We start from the raw sequence: 21,021 nt of genomic DNA, 5'->3' as shown, positions 1-21,021 counted from the left end.
TATGCAATAGAAAGAGACAGACCGTCTGTGACACACTAAGCTACAGTATATGTGTAAAAAGTATATATTAAGAAATTTCATTTGATAGCGAATCCAATGATATATTTTTTCAACCAGGGATACACTAATGAGGTTAAATGGTTAGTCCAGGTATATTGTTGCTAATAGGTTAACGAAATACTAGAAAATTATATTAAAATCTACAATGGCAAATTAGTTTTATTAGATTCAGCATAAATTATATTTTTGGTGCCTTATTTAACATATATTAGCACATTTTTTGTAAACAAAAGTAATTTGGAACAAATGAAGTACGTAGTAACTAATAAGTCTACCAGCGGAGTCTGATGTTTTTTTAACATAGTACAGACGCAAACGCTCATATATAAGCACATACACTCACCTTTATGAACGCACACACGCAGACCCTGCCCTTACCTCGTAGTCGACACGAATGTCTCCTCCCACTGAAGGTGCATCGCTGGAAATCCTGAAATAAGTCCTTGGTAAATATGAGCATCAGAACTTAAACCCTGATGTATTGAGAATATCACTATCCTCCTAACCATCCAACCAAAGGATTGTTCATAGTTTGATGTTTTCCAGTACGTATCTTTCGACCGGGACCAAATTCAAATTTGCATTCTTAGCAGCCAGGCAAGAGAAAGCTCCTCGCCTGATGCTTCTCCCCTGGCCTATGCAATAGAAAAAGACAGACCGCCTGCGACACATTAAGCTACATTATATGTGTAAAATGTATATATTAAGAAAATTCATCTGATAGCGAATCCAATGATATGTTTTTTCAACGAGCGATACACTAATGAGGTTAAATTATTAGTCCAGGTATATTGTTGCTCGAAGGTTAACCAAATACTAGAAAAATATATTAAAATCTACAGTAGAAAATTAGTTTAATTAGATTCAGCATAAATTATAATTTTGGTCCCGTATTTATTTAATGTTGTATATATTAGCACATTTTTTTTCTAAAAAAGAGGTAATTTAGAACAAATGAAGTACGTAGTAATTAATAAGTCTACCAGCGGAGTCTGATGTCTTTTTTAACACAGTACAGACACAAACGCTCATATATACGCGCATACACTCACTCCTACAAATACACACACGCAGACCCTACCCTTACCTTGTAGTCGACACGAACGTCTTCTCCCACTGAACAGCATCGCAGAAAATCCTGAAATAAATCCTGGGTAATACGAGCATCAGAATTTAAACCCTTGTGGCGGGAAAATACCACTTTCCTCCTAAGCATCCAACCAAAGCATTGTTCGCAGTCTGATACTTTCTAGTACGTACCTTTCGGCCGGGACCAAGTTCAAATTTGCACTCTTAGCAGCCAGGCAAGAGAAAGCTCCTCGATGCTTCTCCCCTAGTACGTACCTTTCGGCCGGGACCAAGTTCAAATTTGCATTCTTTGCAGCCAGGCAAGAGAAAGCTCCTCGCCCGATGCTTGGCCTATAAGATGATGATATTATAGGAATATTACAAGATTAATAGTACTACTTTGGTGCCGTCGGCGTCACTCCACCTGCCAAGCTGCCTGCCATGGAGGGGTGGTTCGGCTTGTGTTTCATAGCACTATGCACGCCGCTTGCCCTTTGGCTTCTCAAGCTCGCCGGCAGCAAGTACAAGCCACAGAAGCACCACCAGCTGCCGCCAGGGCCATGGACTCTACCGATCATCGGCAGCCTCCACCATGTCGCCAGCGCCCTCCCTCACCGCAGGATGATGGACATGTCTCGCCGACACGGCCCACTGATGCACCTCATGCTAGGCGAGGTCCCAACCGTGATCGTCTCGAGCGCCGAGGCGGCGGCGCTGGTGATGAGGACCAACGACCCCGCCTTCGCGGACCGGCCGCAGAGCGTGACGTCCGACATCTTCGGCTGCAGCGGCAAGAACATCGGCTTCGCCCCCTACGGCGACCATTGGCGCCAGATGCGCAAGGTGTGCATCGTGGAGCTCCTCAGCTCCAGGCAGGTGAAGCGCATAGAGAGCATCAGGGCCGAGGAGGTGGGTAACCTCCTCCGCTCCATCGCCGCCTTGGATGGCGCCACCGTTAACGTCAGCGAGAAGATGATGGAGCTGAGCAACGACATCGTGACGAGGGCGGTCTTCGGAGGCAAGTTCACGCAGCAGGAAGAGTACCTCCGCGAGCTGGATGAGGCGTTTGCGCTGGTGAGCGGCTTCTCCCCCGTCGACCTTTTCCCGTCGTGGCGGCTAGTCCGGTGGCTCAGCAACGACGAGCGCCGCATGAGGAGGTGCCACGGCCACATCCAACGCATCATCGCCAACGTCATAGAGGGGCGCAAGGCCGCCGGCGTTGGTGCCTCCAGCACTGATGAGGAGGACCTGCTGGATGTGTTGCTTAGGCTGCAGCAGGAGGACTCGTTGGAATTCCCTCTAACCACCGAGATAATAGGCGCCGTCTTGTTTGTGAGTATTCCTTTTAGTTTCATGCCATATTGTTCTTCACAGAAGAAAAGTGACATGCTTATGTTAAGATGTACTCCCTCTTTAAACTAATATAAGACGTTTTAAATCACAAAATTAGTGATCTAAAACGTCTTATATTAGTTTACAGATGAAGTAGCCTTTTAGTCATTCATATATTATTCTATAATATACAAATATGTTTGATTGTGCTTTTGACGTCCTTCGTTTACAGGACATATTTGCAGGTGCCACGTCGACCATAGGAACTACCTTGACGTGGGCTATGTCAGAGCTTGTGCGCAGTCCTGAAACTATGGCCAAGGCACAACAAGAAGTCCGAGAGGTTCTTGGCCAAGACCGAGCTGTCATTACTAATAGCGACCTCGCTAAACCCGACTACATGCAGATGATCATCAAGGAAACCCTTAGGTTCCATCCGCCTGCTTCTCTAGTTCTTCGCGCGTCCATAGAGGATTGTACTATCATGGGTTATGACATCCCCAAAGGCACCAATGTAAACATTAACGTCTTCGCAATTTCTCGAGATCCTGCATACTGGAACAATCCTGAAGAGTTTAGGCCGGAGAGGTTTGAGAACAACAACACAAATTACAACGGCACATACTTTGAATTCACTCCCTTTGGTGCTGGGCGACGACAATGCCCTGCGATTCAGTTTAGCTCGTCGGTCTTGGAGATGACATTGACAAATATTCTGTATCACTTCAACTGGAAGCTTCCTGGTGGTGCTAGCCCGATTTCGCTTGACATGTCCGAGAAATTTGGGCTTGCAGTAAGCAAAAAGTATGATCTGAAACTTGAAGCTACTCCACACTTGTGGTTCAAAGCTATGCGGTCAAAGTGACAGAGAAAGCTTGCATATTCATGTGGCTATGCAAGTTAACATACCTACATTTTCAGGACATGTCAATGATGTCATTATTGAAGTGTATGGTTGTACCTTTATGCAATACAATAAGAGAAGCTCATTGCAAACATCATGTCCTCGTATCAATAATAAGAGAAGATCTTACGTTACATGATCATGTAGAACATGACTGTATTAGTTCTGTATGTTCTTATGAACTTTTGAATAATGCATCTACTATTATTAACTACCGTGTGATTTACCTATGTAATGGATTTACTTAGAGAATATGATTTGTGGATCAGAAATATATGTGTTTTATGCATTTTTCCTATCAGTGGATATGCTCACTTCATATATGTTGTCTCAAAAGGAATCACCAAGTGGTTGCCCGGTCCAGTACAACTCTTGATATTTTTTTTCCCATCCAGGGCACCGATCTCAGGACAAGCGACACACTTGACTGTTAATCCAATTTCTGAAGCATGAACTTTATTTTGTTTTCTTCCATGAGTGCACGATGAACAAGGCAATTCCTGGTTTATATCCAATCAAGGAACATACCGCAGGTGTATTTGGAAAGGGTCTACTAGAACCGACGTTTCTGGTAGTATAATTTGTTAGAAAAAAGTTACTGCTTATTTCATTCAGATATTTTAGCTAGTTCAAAGACACTCTTCATTTAAATATGATAGCAAAATATAACTGAAATTAATTTACATTCCTGAAACATACCAGATTCTGCAGTCCAATACTAACAAGTAATCTCAGCCATCTGAGACTAAGGAATGATGTTGAAAGTCACGGAAGAAGATCATGTTTATCTACCTCAGTTATGTTGATGCAATATGTTCCTGAGCACGGGAATACATTTCCAGAACCCACTTCACTTCGCAAGTTCCAAATGAACGTCACGCTGAGAGCTGGGCTGCTGCATATTTTGAGTTTGCGGCTGCCAAAAGTGCCGCACCGATGCCCGAGCCGTCCTTGGTGTACTCAGCGACAATGTGCTCCATGTCCTAGGGACCAAGAAGCTCCGCCATAGCCTCAACCATATACAACCTGTACTGAGGGTAATTCTCGTAATGGCCACCATCCATAGCTACCACTATTCTTCTCCCCAATATCAGTCCCTTGGAATCATTCTTCATCTTTTGAAGAATGCCAGCAATGTCGGCGCCAGCCAACCGCCCGCCTCTCTTGATGATGCAATTGGAAACTTCTACGATAACCCTTCATGCCGCTACAGAAGATTGGTTGACCTGCACCCATGGTGATGGACAAAATTGCACGCTCGGTACTGGCTGTCTTAGATGGCCATATATGACTGAATAAGTTTAGGAACTTATGCCGATGATGTCGCTCAAAATTGATTCAACTTCTCCAAGATCGTCGGAGTTATCTTGTTGCATAGCACACAAATGTGGAGTTCTATAATCGTATTTCCTGTTCAGCTTAGAATTGCAGAAAATCTTACAGTTCCAGAGACAGCAAAACCCTTGGTCCACTTGATCAGGATGCCAGAGTTGATAGAAGTCTGCTTCACCGGAAAGGAGAATGTAAAGGGATTTGATGGGCCTTTCGTGGTGTAGCTTTGTGCTATCCGCTAGCCAACATATATTTATGTGGGGAAATTTCTGCGTCGGTGGTTGCATGTACTATATTGGTGCTATATTATCGTATTGTAACGCTTCTTTTTTATAGATGGTGAGGGGGTGTGCGGGATTGATATGTTTTCATATGTCGGTTGCTGCAGATTGATTTGAAAATTTATTGGCTCGGTCAAAATCATAAACCGAATCCAAAATTGAATACCTCATATGAAAGAATTATAAAATGAGAACATAGGGAATTAAAAGAATTGAGTGAGAGAGCCCTTGCAAAGTTGTTGACCCGGTCAAAATCGGGCTGACTGAATTCTAAATTGAAGACCTCAATTAATCATGAGGCTTTAAGAAATAGGAATCATAGTGTATAGTATAAAAGAATTGAATGAGAGAGCTTTGAGAAAATGTTGACCCGATAAAAATCGGGTGATCCAACCCCAATTGAAGACCTCAATTGAATGTGGGCTCATAGTGTTATATAGGATAAGCTGAGAGATAGATAAACATTTTAGAAACATCGGGTATACCTGGGTTTTAACATTAGTAGAAAAAACAATGGACTTTTAGCTTTGTATAGAAGATTGAGTTCTCATTGAATTTCTTAAAATAAATATTTTTTTCCTAAATACATTTTCATGCTTTTCTTTTTGATGATTTTATTCATGTTTATATTTTAGAATTTTGTGTGTTTACGGGTGTGCCACATGTGTGAAACATCTTTATCTAAGACATAGACCAAATATTTAATTATGCTTATTTGTGTTTGATGTTGGTAGTATTACTATTGTTATTGTTGTGGTGGTGGTGGTGGTTATCTTGCCAGGAAATCCTATATTAGTTGATATACAAAGTGGCCCGGATATTGCAGAGACGGATGAATGATTACCCAAAAACTCATTTTAGTTTTCTTGATTTTCTCTGGTCTTTTTTAAATAAATGTGTCGACTGGTCCTTCATATATGCACATTTGTCTGGCCGAAGTCATGAGAGAGAAACCAAATTTGAAGGTCAAAGTAAGGACTGATGGTGGTTATTTTTTATCTTATAAAAATCATTTTTTGACATGCTATTTTTAATTATTACTGTTGTGCTTTTATTTCATATGTAGGTGAGGGCATGTATAATTCATAGCCACATGGTGATGCCCCCTACGCCATGTAGGATCGAATGTCAGGAAAAGTAGATTCAGATAGAGCAGTGGGATCCTCTGCGGGAGGCGGGTGCTTGGGGAGAAAAAAGTGTGGTCCGGTGCATAAAGCTGAAAAAGTTGAAGTGAAGAGTAGGGATACATGTGTAGTGAGAGTCTACTTTTATTATTTGATGAGGCCCACTAATAATAGCTTACATTGGGGTGAAATAAACCAATATAGATGCCTCAAGCTACCTTTTGCCATGAAGCATATATATCCATATGCCACCATTGTATATTGCCCTGAGAGGTCTCATTTGGTCTCTTGGAAAGCAACGACCAACTGTAAAAGGTGTTGATCCCATCCTGTGATTGTGCACGAGATGGACGATAGCTTGGCCGGGTCCTTTGGATATTACTTTTTTTGTGTGGATTTTTTTGCGGGGACTTTGGATATTACTTCCTCACCCAAAAGAAACCTCAACGTGTTTCCTCAATTTCGTGTCAGTATATAAATTTTTATTTATATTAAAACATAGTCAATTCGTTATTACTCTTTCTACTATGTTTACAGTGATGACGACAAAGGAATTCGTAAAAGAAATTAGCATGTTTTAGGGCAACTCTTATTCTTCACCTTCAGTGACGAATAGCTGATAAACGTGGCCCAGCTAGCGAGCACTGCCGTTCATTTGGGGGACCACATGGCGCGCCCCAGCATGCACTGCGGAAAACACGTTTTACGATTTTTCTGCACTCATTTTCGTGTTTTGAGGGGTTTTTTTTCTGGCTCTGGATTGTGCTTGGTTTTTTTTAGGTTGTCATGATTTTTTTACCTTTTTATTTTCCTCATGTGGAAAAGATGCGGTTGTGCTTTTCTGAAAGTGAAAAAGCATAGCTGAAACACATTTATGCTATCCACAGTTGTGCTTCAACGAAAATTGAAAAGTACATATGTGCCTCCTGAAAAGTGAAAATTATAAGTATGCTTGGTGGCGAAGCACAACTATCATTCTGCGTGAAAAGCATCTGTGCTTTTCGTAAAGTGAAAAACACAAGTGTGCTTTCCAAAAAGCGAAAATAGAAACTGTGCTTCCCGGTTTCTCGTTTTGTCGGTTTTCACTTTTTTCATTTTTTTCGTTTCATGTTTTTTTCTAGTTTTTTCTGGGGATTTTTTTCATCGAAACCTATTAACATGAAATCTAGTTTCAAATATCTCGATGCAAGAAACCCACTTCTACAAACGATTCGTGATTTCAACACATGGTTCAAGATATATAACATTTAAAATAAACGGACTGACAAAAAAGCGCAAAACTCTCATGTTGCAACAATTGCCGCACATGCAGATGGCACTTGTCACCATGAAGGGAGATGAGAGTGACCTTTGCAAGGGGTATCTCTAACCAGTGGTTTCGCGATGTTGTTTGTACCTAAGTAAAAATAGTATGCTATTTTTCTTCGAAAAGAAAAATAGTTCTATGACAAATCGAAAAGTATAATATGGAAAAAATTTATTTATTTAAAATGTTCATGACATATAGACGATATTCATGAATTTTTAAATGTATTCACAATTTTAAAATATTTACTATTTGTTTTAAAAAATGGAAAGGAAAAAAGAACCTAATAAATATATTTTTAAAGTTACATGACAATTTTTTTTGAGGTAATATCACAGGTGGTGCTTAAACTTGCCACCGATGTTCACTTTAGTGCCTGAAGTTGAAAAATACACCGAACTGATTTCAAAACTTGGCACGAGCGTGCAAATACAGTGCTAATCCTATTAATAGACGTGTTTTTACGCTGATGTAGCACCGTAGTTCGCTTAGCATGCACAGACAACCTCGCCCTAGGAAAGAACCAGTATGCCATACGTTTTCTCGTTCCTGTTAATGAAAACAGATCCTTTTTCTTAGAATAATGAAAACATTTCCTATTTTTCTAGATAAGGAAGAAGAGACACGTACGTGGGTTTTAATCGGCTAAGCAGTGCAGCCCAGTTTGCGCATCTTAGTTTCATTTAGAAATTTGTAAAAAAGTTTGTAAATTATAATCACAGTAATAAAAATATTCACATATTTGTTTTAAACGTATCATATAAATAAAATGGTATTTCTGATTATAAAAATGGCTGTACAATTTACAATTATATAAATATTTTCTATACTACAATTCATGAATATTATTTTAACTACATAAACCTTTTAATAGTTACATGTAAATTTTTACAATTCATATTATTTAAGAATTTTTCAACAATGTAAAAAGTTCATAAATATCCAAAATTTAAAACTTCAGTTTATGAAAAATATTCACTACTGACTATATTTTAATTATAATTTTTTTTGAATATATGACACGATGAAAGTTATACACATGTTTCTCGCAAAAAAGAAATTTATACACATGTGAATATTAATAAAAATGTTTCTACCTATAACATTTTTTTTCATTTAAGCATAAGCCAAGCATGCATAATCTTTTGGAATTTACTCAAAAAATTTAAGTTTTTTATATTTATTTTTGCATATACTAAACAATTTAGAAAATTTATTTACGAAAAGCTTTAACTATAAATCACAGGTAAATTGCTGACTGTTTTTTTAAATTACATGAACATTTTAGTTATTTAATTTATATGTATTTGTAAAAAATTTGAAGCACAAATATTTGAAATGTATTTTTATTACTGTGATTATAATTTACAATTTTTTTTTTACAAATTTCTAAATCAAACTAACATGCGCAAACTGGGCTGCACTGCAGCAGGCCATTAAAACCCACGAACGTGTTTCTTTATCTAACAAAATAGGAAATGTTTTCATTATTCTAAAAAAAGATCTGTTTTCATTAACATGCACGAGAAAACGTATGACGTACTGGCCAGTAGCTCCAGTTTGCTAGGGCGAGGTTGTCTGTGCATGCTAAGCGAACTACGGTGCCACGTCAGCGTAAAAACGTCTACTAATGAGATTAGCACTGTATTTGTACGCTCGTGCCAAGTTTTGAAACCAGTTCGGTGTATTTTTCAACTTCAGGCACTAAAGTGAACATCGGTGGCAAGTTTAAGCACCACCTGTGATATTACCTCATTTTTTTACTATTTGTTTTAAAGTTTCAAAATAATTGTCTTTATTTATTTTTAAATTAATTTAAACTAAAGCCATGACAAATATTTTGGAATGGAGGGAGTACATTAGTGAAAAGGGAAAAACTAAATCACTGAAAAATCATTAGAAAACCGGATGGAAAAACAAAAGTGGAAAAAAAGCCAGACGAAACTGCTTTAGACGGGAAGGAAACTGGATGAAAGAATTTGAAAAATAATGCCACAAATAGCAACACTCGGACCTATTGCCACAAATACGCAATAGGCCAACATCATTGTTAACAGGCCAGCCCAGGAGAATATGGGTTGATGCCTAGTTATGGCCTAGCTAGATACCCAGGCAACAACAAAAAAGGAGAGCGAGGGTAGAGTACAAAAAGCTAGTCAAGGCTTTTGTTGGCTGAGAGCGCACCAAGTGGTGCGTCTAGCGTTGCCCCGTATCACGTGCTGGATGCCCCCTCATGATTTTTTACACGTTTTTGGGTTTTGGATGAGGTTTTTGGGGTCTTCTCGGCTTTTCGGTTTTCGACCGGGTTTCCCTAGGTTTTGGAGGAAAAATAATTGAATTTTTTGTTGCGCGGATTTTTTTTGTGCTTCCACGAGAAGCACATATTTGCCGTCAGTGAAGACACAGATTTGCTTCCACTAGAAGCACAACTATGCTTCTTGGAAAAGGGAATAAAAATAAATTTTTTATTCCATGAGAAGCACACATATTTTGTTAGGCTTCTCGGAAAGGAAAAAAATACATTAATTTTTGCTTCCACGACAAACACGTATTTACTTCTCGTGGAGGCATAGATTTACTTCCACGAGAAGGACCGTTTCTCAGTAAGGGAAAAGTATAAAATAAATAAAAGTGATTCTGGCTCTGTTTTTTTACTTCCTGGTTTTTTGGGGTTTTTTTCTTAAAAAAAATTTCTCAAAACCTATTGACAGGAGGATCTAGTTTCAAAGATGTCGACACGAGAAATTCAATGATAAAAGCGGTTCAGTATTTGGATGCACGGTTTAATAAATAAAACATTTTCAATAAACGAATCTAAAGAAGGGGAAACTCCCAGCTTGTGACAAGTGAAACACATGCAATACGTAATTTGTCAGTGATTGACAAAGTGGGAGTGACCATTCTAAAAGGTACCCCTTAATTAGTGATTTCGATAAAATAGGGCGCCCCTGTGTTGGCGCCGCTATGTGTCACCAATTGCGAGTCCTACTAGGGCACTCTTGCCACGACTCATCTGCTAACGTCATGGTTTTTCCTTCGATTTTCTATTTACACTAGGTATGGGCCCGCTCTTGCGTTACCACGGGTCCAAATATTTTTTATCTTAATAAATTTGGTAGCCTTGATCATCCACCGTAAGTAAATTAATATGGTTAAGCGGCATGAAGGTCCCGTGAAATATGGTATGGAATTGAGCGGCGTAATCCCATGTTATTGCAAAAGGTAAGTTTATTAAAGTGGAGTTGATGTAGTGCTGCCAAAGGTAAGTAAATTAATGTGATTGAGCGGCATACTTGGAAGGTGCGGTCAATATGGCATGGTAGGGAAAACCGTCTAGATGAAACAAAACAGTAGAGAGACATGGTGGGAGGTTCACAAAGATTTCCTCCTAGCAGGAAAAGGAATGCTACTTATTTTCAAATAGTAGAATTTTTGTTTTCATTTTTTCAATTTTTGTTTATATTTCTAAAATCTAATATATCTATAGAATTTTTTTAGATGTATATAAAAATGTATAATATGAATAAAAAAGTAGAAAATATTAATCATGTGTATGAAAAATGTTAATCTTGTGTACCAAAAATGCCCATACATGTTAAACAATATCCGTGTAATTAAAGACAATTATTCATAGATTTATTGCATTTAAAAAATGTTCACAAGTTTTAAAAATGTATTAGTAACATTTCAAGAAAAAACTTTGCACAATTTCAAAATTTAAAATGTTAAACATGTACACAACAATGTCTCTGTCGCATACAAAAAGATGTATAAATGTGAACATAAAATGTAAAAATTTCTTAACCTTGTATAAGGAAAATGCTAATTATATTTATGAAAAATGTAAATCATATGTACGAAAAATGTGACAAACATAAAATGTTGCACATTTAAAGAAATGTGCGTGAAATTCCAGAAAGGTTTATAAAATTGTAAAGACATGTTCATGTATTTCAATAAAGATATTTCATACATTGAAAAAATGTATGCGACATTTAGAAACATCTTCACGAGTTCCAAAATTAGTTCAGGACATTTTCAAAAAAAGCGTGTAGAATGTACTAAAAATATTTACATATTGTTAAAATGATTTTGATCATTCAATAAATGTTTCAACGTGTATTTTAAATAGTATTTAACATGTATTTCAAACAAAATCAAAACATGTTTTTGTAAAAAATGTTAACCATGTATTGAAAAGTTGTTAAACTGGAATCTAATAAAATTTTAAAATATATATGAAAAATGTACAGCATGAATAATAAAAGTAGACATGTACTGAAAAACTGAACCTGTGAAAAAATACAAAAGAAGCAAACATAAAAGTGAAGAGACAAAAATAATCGGTAGAAAACCAAGAAAGAAACAAACAAAATTAAAGTATAAGGAAGAGAAAACAAAAACAAAAACAGTGGAAACAGAAAGAAAACCGAATCATAAAAGAAGAAGGTAAAGAAACATGAAAAACCAGTGAAAACCAAAAAACCAAATAGAAAACTTAGAAAAGAACAGACCAATCGAACTCTATGCAATTGCTACGAGCCAGAAAAAGCAAACGTACGCGCGGAGCACCCATACTGCATAGTGGGCCGGCTCGGCGATTGAATCAGTTTGGGCAACATATAGCGCTGGCCCCCTATGTTTCACTCACGGGCGCGCCCCTATTCCTTGCATTACGTGAGACGAGGGAGGATTCTCGCGTCGAGCGCTAGAAATCGGGCCGGCCCACTGTAGCAAATTTTTCGAAAAACCAGAGTTAAAAAATATGCCTAGAAGGGGTTTGATCCTTGGATCAACTAGTTACTACCCAATGCTGCTAGCAACAGCGACAAACACTACTTGTTGTATAATATGGAGAGTGCAGCCTACTAGAAGCAAAATGATCCGGGTTTTACCATGTTTACTTTTTTCCTTTTTTGCTTTATTTTTCTTTTCTTTCTTTTTCTTGTTTTTACTCGTCTAAACATGATTTTTCTATGTTTTTTCTTTTTACTCGGTTTTCCCATGCTTTTTCCAAAATAATATCGGTTAAGAAATACAGAAAAATATTGAATAAGTATTAAAAATTGTTGAACGAGTATAGAAAGAATCCTGAATAAGTATTCAAAATGATGAACAAGTATTTTAAAAATATTGAACAAGTATTTGAAAATTGTTGAATAAGTATGAAAAATGTTGAACAAGTATATGGCAAATGTTGGATAAGTATTAAAAATTGTTGAAGTAGTATTTAAAAAATCTTAAACAAGTATAAATGAGTATTAGAAATGTTGAACAAGTATTTGACAAATGTTGAATAAGTATTAAAAATTGTTGAACGAGTATTTCAAAATGTTGAACAAGTATTAAAAACGTTGAACAAACACTTTAAAATGTTGAATAAAAATGCAAAAAATGTTGAACAAGTATATGAAAAATGTAGAACATGTATTTGAAAAATATTGAGTAACCATTATAATGCTGAAAAACTATTTAAAAAATGTTGAATAAGCGTTCGGACAATGTTGAACGTGTATACAAAAAAAATTTGATCACTTATTAAAAGGATGTTTTTGACATATACAGAAATATAGAGTAAAAATGAAAACAAGCATAAGGAAAAACAAAAGAACAACAAAAAATGAAGAAGAAAAATGTTGAACAAGTATTTAAAAATGTTAAAGAGTATTGAAAAAATGTTGAACAAGTATTTGAAAAATGTAGAACAGGTATTTGAAAAGATGTTGAACAAATTATTTGAAAAAATGTTGGTCATGTGTATAAAAAATGTTGAACAAGGATTTGAGAAATGTAGAACAAGTATTTCAAAAGATGTTGAACAAAGTATTTGAAAAAATGTTGAACAAGTATTTGAAAAAAAATGATCATGTATTTGAAAAATTCTGAAAAAGTATTTAAAAAATGTTGACCATGTATATAAGTATGTAGAACGAGAACAAATAGAAAAAAAAATAAAAAAATGGAAAACCAAAAAATAAACAAAAAACCAAAGAAAAAGGAAAATGAAAAAAACTGAAAAACAAATGAAAAATCCCGGAGAAGAAAAAATAAAAAAACGAAAACGAAAAAATAATAAAACGGAGAGAAAAAGAAAGTAAAAAGAAAAAGAACGGTAAAAGAAAAACAGGAGAAAGCCGGCACGTGTTGTTTCAAGTAGGCCGCACCTTTCCTTTTTGCAGGAACTATTGGCTGGGCGAAGTGGCTAGTCGCTCTGCCCATGTTCGCGGTGACCAGGGATCGAGCCCAAAAATTTCGACGCGAGCAGCAGATGTGCCGGTCCAGCTCTCGGGAGGCCACATTCTGTTTTTTTTTTCTTTCTGTTTTTCACATTTTGTTTTATTTTTAATTATTCTAAATAAATATATTACAAAAAACTTTGCAATAAAATATTTCATTAAATGTTAACCAAACATTTACAAAAGGTTAAATGTGTATGGAGAAAAAGTTTCTCACGGATAAAAACAAATTTTATGACTAAATTGAGCATGCATTTAAGAAATGTTAATCAAGCATTAAAAATATATTAAAAAATTAGTTAAAATGTTAATCAAGCATTAGAAAGTGTTAAATATATATATATATATATATTAATGTTAATCAATCAAGCATTATAAATGTTGACCAAGTATAAAAAATATATTAATCTTGCTTTTCAAAAATGTAATCAGGTATTTGAAAAAATGTGAAATGTGAATAAAAAACTGCTGAACATTATTAAGAAAAATGTTATCAAGCATTTGAAAATATTAAAATGTGTTTTTTTAATATACCATGTATTAAAAACTGTTAATCTTGTATTTGAAAAAAAGCATTTGAAAGCGTTAAACATGTGTTTACAAGAAACATTCACAATGTATTCAAAATGTAAACCTGTATTTGAGAAATGTGAAACATGTACTAGAAAAATGTGCTTGACATATAAAAAAATAGAATGAAACCAAAAGAAACAAACAAAAACGAAAAACAATTGAAAATCGAAAAAGAAATAAAGGAAAACAAAGAAAAAAAGAAAACCAAAGAAACATGCAAAGAAATGGAAAACAGTCAATAGCAATAAATCAACAAAAGAAAACTATTGAAAACGAAGAAAGAAAAAAAAAGGAAGAAAATGGGAAAGAAAAGAAAAGCAAAAAACCATGAAAGAAACAAAGAGAAATCAAAGAAAAACAAAAAAAACAAAGCATAGCAACGAAACAAAGAAATCAAAAGAAAACCTGGGAAGAAATAAGAAAAGCAAACAAAAAAATAAAAGAAAATGAGAACAGAGAAAAGAAAAAAAGCAAACGGACACATCAACGAACAGGCGGAGGAACGAACGAACGAGCAACACGCTATTGGGCCGGCCGATATGCGTGCACGCTGCAGGAAAGCTTCAGGTGAGATGGATGCTACAGCGAGACATAGCATTTGCAAACAAAATACTAAAGGCATGGAGATTAGTTGGGCTACAAGAGGCTAATCTTGCTTGCTTGGAAGCTTGGAAGCAAGCAGTGCCTCCTAGACACAATGCTAGGAAATTCTAGCCCATACTAGTGTTGTTCGGGACCTTTTTCTTTTCTTTTTCACAAGAATCTTGCTTGCTTGGAAGCTGGGAAAGATCAAGACCGGACAGTCTCGTGATAGGGACATGCATGAACCAATAGTACTATATTGTATTTGAGCAACTGTCTACATGCATGTTCCCGAAATCCTAAGTTAGTTGCAGTCGTAGTGGATCTTGAGAGCTACTCTACTCCAGTGCATACCTGGAGGGTGCAGCTCCCAAGCATCTATGCGTGGCCACTTCGAGCCTGATCTACATGCCTAAGCTATATACAACGACCGACCAAGGGTCAAGTGGGTGCGCCGTCGCTCTCGCTCCCATTGTCACGTCTAACGTACGCCGTGTACATGTATAACACACAAAAAGAAGGCTAATTTAGAAGCCGTATACATGTTCGGGGTCATTGATATCCATGAACTAGAGATGATACCCACGCGCTGCAGCGGGAATTGGATGAGGTAATTTCTAGGGTTAATTAGATAAATGCCACTCCAATTATGGCGATTCATAAAAATGCCACTGCAATTTTTGCAAACTTTGAAAGATGCCACTGTGGACTTTGAAAAATGCCACTGAAAATGGCACGAAATGGCATTTTTCAAAGTTTGAAAATTGCTGTGGCATTTCTCGGAATCGCCAGATTTGGAGTGGCATTTATCAAATTAACCCTAATTTCTATGAGATTTGGTGGTGTGAAACTTTTGTATTCTGATTAGCTGAGAATTGAAACTCAAGCACATAATATTTGATATACTTTATTATTATATAGTTGTTGAAAATTTATTTAATATAAGTAACATGCATGATGCATTTTAAGGTGGGTCTTTTCCTAAGCATAGTAACAAGCAGATTTGGGTGTTCATCCAGACTCTCCCACACCTTCTTTTACTAGGCAGTTATAAGTTTCTCAAACCACTGTAGACGACGTCTTCTGGTTCCGATCAATGACTTCTCGGCCCCTGCATCAACAATGTTTCCCCGGCTCCTATGGTGACACGGTGGTCCAGAGGCACCATTGAACTTCTCATGATACGGTGTCGACGAGTATAGGAGGAAGATGACCTTGATTTTCCCTAAGGATCTGTGTATAATTTTATACAAAATCAAGGATAATCTTGTATGGGTGGGTTGGCTCTAATGCATGGCATTTGGCCTTTTCGCAAACAAACAGAAAACATACGACTTTAAAATCATCTACCTCATAAGATGGCATATACTCTATAGCTTTTGGAGAGCCCTCCCACCAAAGCTGTGCATTTTTAGCGCTAAAACCCGGTAATTCCCACTATACCGTTAAATTTATAGCCATTTAGCACCGCTAAGCCATTATAGCCAGAGCTGAGGTGCGAATGAGTTCTACAGAGACATCCATCTTCCCCATTCTTCCTTTTTGTTTTCGATATATATGATGCACTGATGCAAAGCTTGATTATTTACGTAGGATAAATGTGCTCGGTCTTTTGATGTCTTAAAATGCGTATGTCTAGCTAGTATATATGATGCTCGCTTGTATGCTTATTTTCTCCAATTTTTCATGATTTAAGGGAAACATTAAATGGGGTTTAGATTCACTATCGCTTTTCATATCTTTTAGCCGAGCCACCGGTAAATAGCATCCCCCGGGCGTTATCTTTGCGCTATAGCGCCCCTTAGTGTCTGGAGGGGCCTCACCCTCAACATATCGTGTACAACTTAACGTTGCCATAGCCGACTATTTAAAACATTGATTAGTATCCTCCTCTCTATCGAGGAGAACGTCGACTCTTTTTTTTTTTTGGGTGAGAAATCTTCCAATCTGTTCATAATTGGCATTGGATAGGAGGATAATACCCTCCTAACCCTCCAACCAAATCGATGTTGGTTCTCTTGTGAGATATACACATGTTACTAACGTGCCATGCGTATATGCATGCATGTTTCTTTCGTTTGCTGTTACGGACGTATAATTAAGAGTTATTATGTAGCCATGGACGCATGTCCATGTATTGCGGAGAGGGTCGGCAGGCTTGATCAGGACCGTTCACCAAATTAAGCGCAACGATTAGGGAGGGATGGCGGGCGGGCGGGAATATTACAGTGAAGTGGACGCGAAGCAACGAACCCACCTCCACTCCCCACTCCACTCCACCGCCACATGCAAACCCTACATTACCATCTCGTATGGTACCGTACTGGCAAGCACAAGCTATCTAGTCTAGCATACAACAACAACGTCCTAACCTCTTCCCTAGCTAGCTCAGCCGCTAACCACATCCCCACTTCCATCCATCTTGCTGCCGTTTTGTCTCATCTTACTTAGTTGCATCCATCCGTCAAGTACATATACACATGTATTCTCCGATGTGCATGCATGCATTCCTGAGCTGATCGATCCATCCTGTCGCTGGTTGCGTTTGCTCGGAGATATATAGACCGGTTGAGCTGATCGAGCAGAGGCAGTGATTCACCGTCGATGGACGGCGGCGGCGTGGTGATGGTGGGGCGGGCGGAGATCGACACGCGGGCGCCGTTCAAGTCGGTGAAGGAGGCCGTCGCGCTCTTCGGCGAGAGGGTGCTCGCCGGGGAGCTCCTATTTCACGCCCCCCGCGACGCCAACACCGCCGATCAGCTGGTACGTATGCCTACCTTGTTGATCATCCATGCAACCAACGAACCATCGAAATTAGTTTGCTAGTACTACTTTATTAGCCCATGTTCATTCGTGTATCGATCATCGGGGACTAGCCCAGTTTATGCGTTATTCGTTGCATTGGGAAGACAGAATCTTGCTTTGCTAGCGAGGCAAGAAAACTAGTCAGTGATATAGTTTTGGGGCACGCTATTGGAGAGTGAAACGCAAAATTTTAAAATGATTTTTGTAGCATAAGTCATTTATGTCATACGTAGTTCTATAATCTATGTATAAAAGATAGCTACTCCATCCGTTCCATGTTATAAGGTGTTCCAACTTTTTTCGGAATCAGATGTATGTAGACGTGTTATGGTGTGTTTGTTCACCCATTTTAGTCCATCTAAAATATCCAAAACCTCTTATAATTTGAAACGGAGGTAGTGCATGTTAGTCGGAAAAGCTCTAAGGTGTGCTCGGATGCATTTGCTCCCATTTCAAGAAAATAATCCAACTTATCCAAAAGATTAAAAAAAAATCTCATATGCAAAGGACCCCAAGTTCTTTCCAGATGTCAAGTTTCATGAAAATCGTAATTCATCCGCGTGCAAAATAACAAATGACCCAAGCATTTCCTTTTTCCACAAAAACTTGCTCGGCCAAGGCTCACTTTAATATCTACACACCCGTTTCTTGAATTTTTCAAAAAGAAAAAAAAACTACCAACTCAGTTTTGGAATTTTATGACATATAACAGGAGCAAACAGCAAAGTGCTCCCCAGGTCATAAAATCCACTGTCGTCTTACCTTCAATGTTTTGAGCACGGCTGGAAAAGGGGGTTAACATGACTGTAAGATAAAGTGTTAGATGAAGTGTTCTAGCTAGCTAGGTATTCCTTTCTTCCAACCCACGAAAAATATGTGTCAAAAAAGCAGCCTCCTCCTTTGCCAGCGAGGTGCATGCATGATGCAATGTTCTTGCAAAACATGCATATGCATGCTGTCTCTCTCCTACCTACCTGCTAACACGGACACTATGAAAGATACTAGAACCCTGTACTTGCACAATATCTTCAGCCTCTTTTCATTACACTAGTAGTTAACTAAAGTAGGGTAAAGCTAAGCTAGATTGATGGGATCAGATTGGAAAGTGTGTGCATCAAGACTTTGAGATATGTTCCTTCCACCTGAATTAAGGCAGCTACAAAAGGTGTACTCCGAACCTTCGTTTGATGATGGCGTTGATTGGTACTGTGATGATCAAGGTGGCAGAGAAAGCATGCATCCTGGCACTCTCCTATTGTATAAAAATTTGTTGATATATGTGACAATGAGTGGCACATCTAATTATGAAAATAAGAAACCATTATATTCCCACAGTCGTACCACTTTTCACCTAAATAAAACGCTGAAGTTTCGAAAATAGATGTAGACATGTAGTCAAACTAATATTGGAATTTTGTCTGAGGGTCAGAAAGGAGCATCTACATGTCGGTTTGCTTTGTTCGTATCTTTCGTTCCTCTGTTCTTTTCACATTCTAAATATTGTTTTGTTAACAATTACTTTTCTTAATTTTAAAAAAAGTTCACCATGCATTAAAAAAATCATGTAATGTAAAAAATGTTTGTGTTATTTGTATACAAGTGTTCATAACATTCAAAAAAATGTTCACACATTTGAAAAATAATATGTTCATAACATTTTAAATATATTCCTACAATGTAAATATGTGTACCTTTAATTTTGGAAAAACGTTTTATACCATACAAAAAGTCCTTGAAATTTTTAAAAAATGTTCCTAATAATTAACAATTGTTTTGCACATTTCTAGAAAATGTTCCTGGCATTTGTGAAAAGCCCAATAAATGTAGAAAAATGTTCAACACTTCAAAAGTGCTTCGCACATTTAAAAAGAATGTTCATGGCATTTATGTAACTGTTCAGTGTGTGTTACAAAAATGTTTGCCATGTATTTTGGAAATGTTCGACGTGCATTTGAGAAATGTTCAACATGTAATCGGAAAAATACTCAACGCGTATCTATAAACTGTTCAGCATGTATAAGCAAAGTGTACATCATGCTATATTTTCTCTCTTTTATCACCAAATTTGTTTTTTTAAGACCTATGGAATAGCACTTCGGTTAGACATGTCCTTGAGGTTTAACACTTCCCAAAAATGGGGCTTAACACTTGAGTAAAAAGGTTACATAGTTCAATTGTTCAATTGTTCATTATCAACAATTCAATTGTTTTTTTTCTACCAGCTTTGCTATAATTTGCACTCTTGTTCACTATTCTGCCATCAAACAGTGCAATTAAATTCTTCTTTTTGGTCTTGGCTTTGATTCTATCCTTGTTTGTTTCCCCCATCAATTACGCAGCATCGAGTGACGGCAGCGCCAAGACCCGTTGTTCACCACCAAGCCGTCACCATCGCCCCGGCCGTCGCCATGGTAGCGGCGCCACCGCCGCCGCGTCGCATGCCGGCTGCGCCGGCGACGAGGGAGCTGGACGACGCGAAGCACGAGCTGGAGAAGGAGCGTGAGGAGAAGCACAAGATGGCGGGCTGCATCCAGTCGCTCCAGGAGGAGCTGACCAGCGCCATGAGGGAGCTGCAGAAGCTCAAGGCGCGCGACGAGGACGCCCGCGCCAAGGTCATCGAGGTGGAGGACCTCAAGTTCATGGAGACCGACGAGCCGCAGCAGCAGCGCCATCACCAGCATCAGAGCCCACTGGCCAGCGGCCAGGAAGCCATGGCCGCGAGCCGCGCCACGGCGGCCGCGGAGTTCCAGAAGAAGCGGTACGTCACCTTCGCCGACCCGCCGGCGGCCGCGTACGACCGCGCGCCCTCGCCGCCGCGGGACGTGGTGCTGGAGCTGCATCGCCATCACCAGCAGCCGCATTACGCGCCGGCGGCGGGGCGGCCGCAGTACCGCGAGGCGCGGTTCCAGAGGCAGGTGTCGGCCGGGCCAGGGCACGAGGCGGTGAAGAAGGCGATGGCGGCCGCGGCTGAGGAGGAGGAGGGGAGGAAGAAGAAGAAGAAGCCGCTGATCCCGCTGGTGGGCGCGCTCTTCATGAGGAAGAAGAAGAGCTCGGCGTCCGCCACCGGCAGCAACCACGCCGTCGACGGCTCGTCGGCGGTCAAGCCGCGCCCGTCGTTCTGATCGTTGACATCCGTCGTGATGCGTGCTTGCGGGAGTTGGTCTCTTGAGTCGTGAGTCGTGACACCACTATACATTCGGTGATAGTGATGAATCAATAAACGTTTAGAGCATGCAACACCTGTATATTTTTGTTTCTCGGTATAAGAAAAAACGACAGAATTTGCTATGGACAATATGTATAAATTGCACTTCTTGTAATTAGTGTACTCCATACTACTTTTATGTTCATTAAATTTGGTCGGTATACTTACCAAAAAAATACATCATCGGTATTTCCATCAAAAAGAAAAAAACTT

At 38.5% G+C, this 21,021-nt stretch overlaps 1 protein-coding gene and 1 pseudogene across 2 annotated transcripts in view; both read left to right on the top strand.

Annotated features, from left to right (window-relative positions):
• Window positions 1-3,575, top strand: part of LOC123050949 (zealexin A1 synthase-like) — a 53,923-nt pseudogene extending 50,348 nt beyond the window's left edge. Inside the window, exons 3-4 of the transcript XR_006423871.1 lie at window positions 2,693-3,008; window positions 3,089-3,575. The product of XR_006423871.1 is annotated as a zealexin A1 synthase-like (transcript). The remainder of the gene's footprint in view (window positions 1-2,692; window positions 3,009-3,088) is intronic.
• Window positions 3,576-17,144: 13,569 nt separating this feature from the next.
• LOC123050948 (WEB family protein At2g17940) lies at window positions 17,145-20,953 on the top strand. Its single transcript, XM_044473670.1, has 2 exons — window positions 17,145-17,561; window positions 19,943-20,953. Exons 1-2 carry the CDS (start codon window positions 17,403-17,405, stop codon window positions 20,723-20,725), a joined length of 942 nt encoding a protein of 313 aa, XP_044329605.1. The 5' UTR covers window positions 17,145-17,402; the 3' UTR covers window positions 20,726-20,953.
• Window positions 20,954-21,021: the final 68 nt, after the last annotated feature.

Source organism: Triticum aestivum, chromosome 2D (assembly GCF_018294505.1).
Source record: "Triticum aestivum cultivar Chinese Spring chromosome 2D, IWGSC CS RefSeq v2.1, whole genome shotgun sequence".
Classification (NCBI taxonomy): Eukaryota; Viridiplantae; Streptophyta; class Magnoliopsida; order Poales; family Poaceae; genus Triticum; species Triticum aestivum.
Note: the sequence above shows the minus strand (reverse complement) of the source record. Positions and strands in the feature narration are given on the sequence as shown.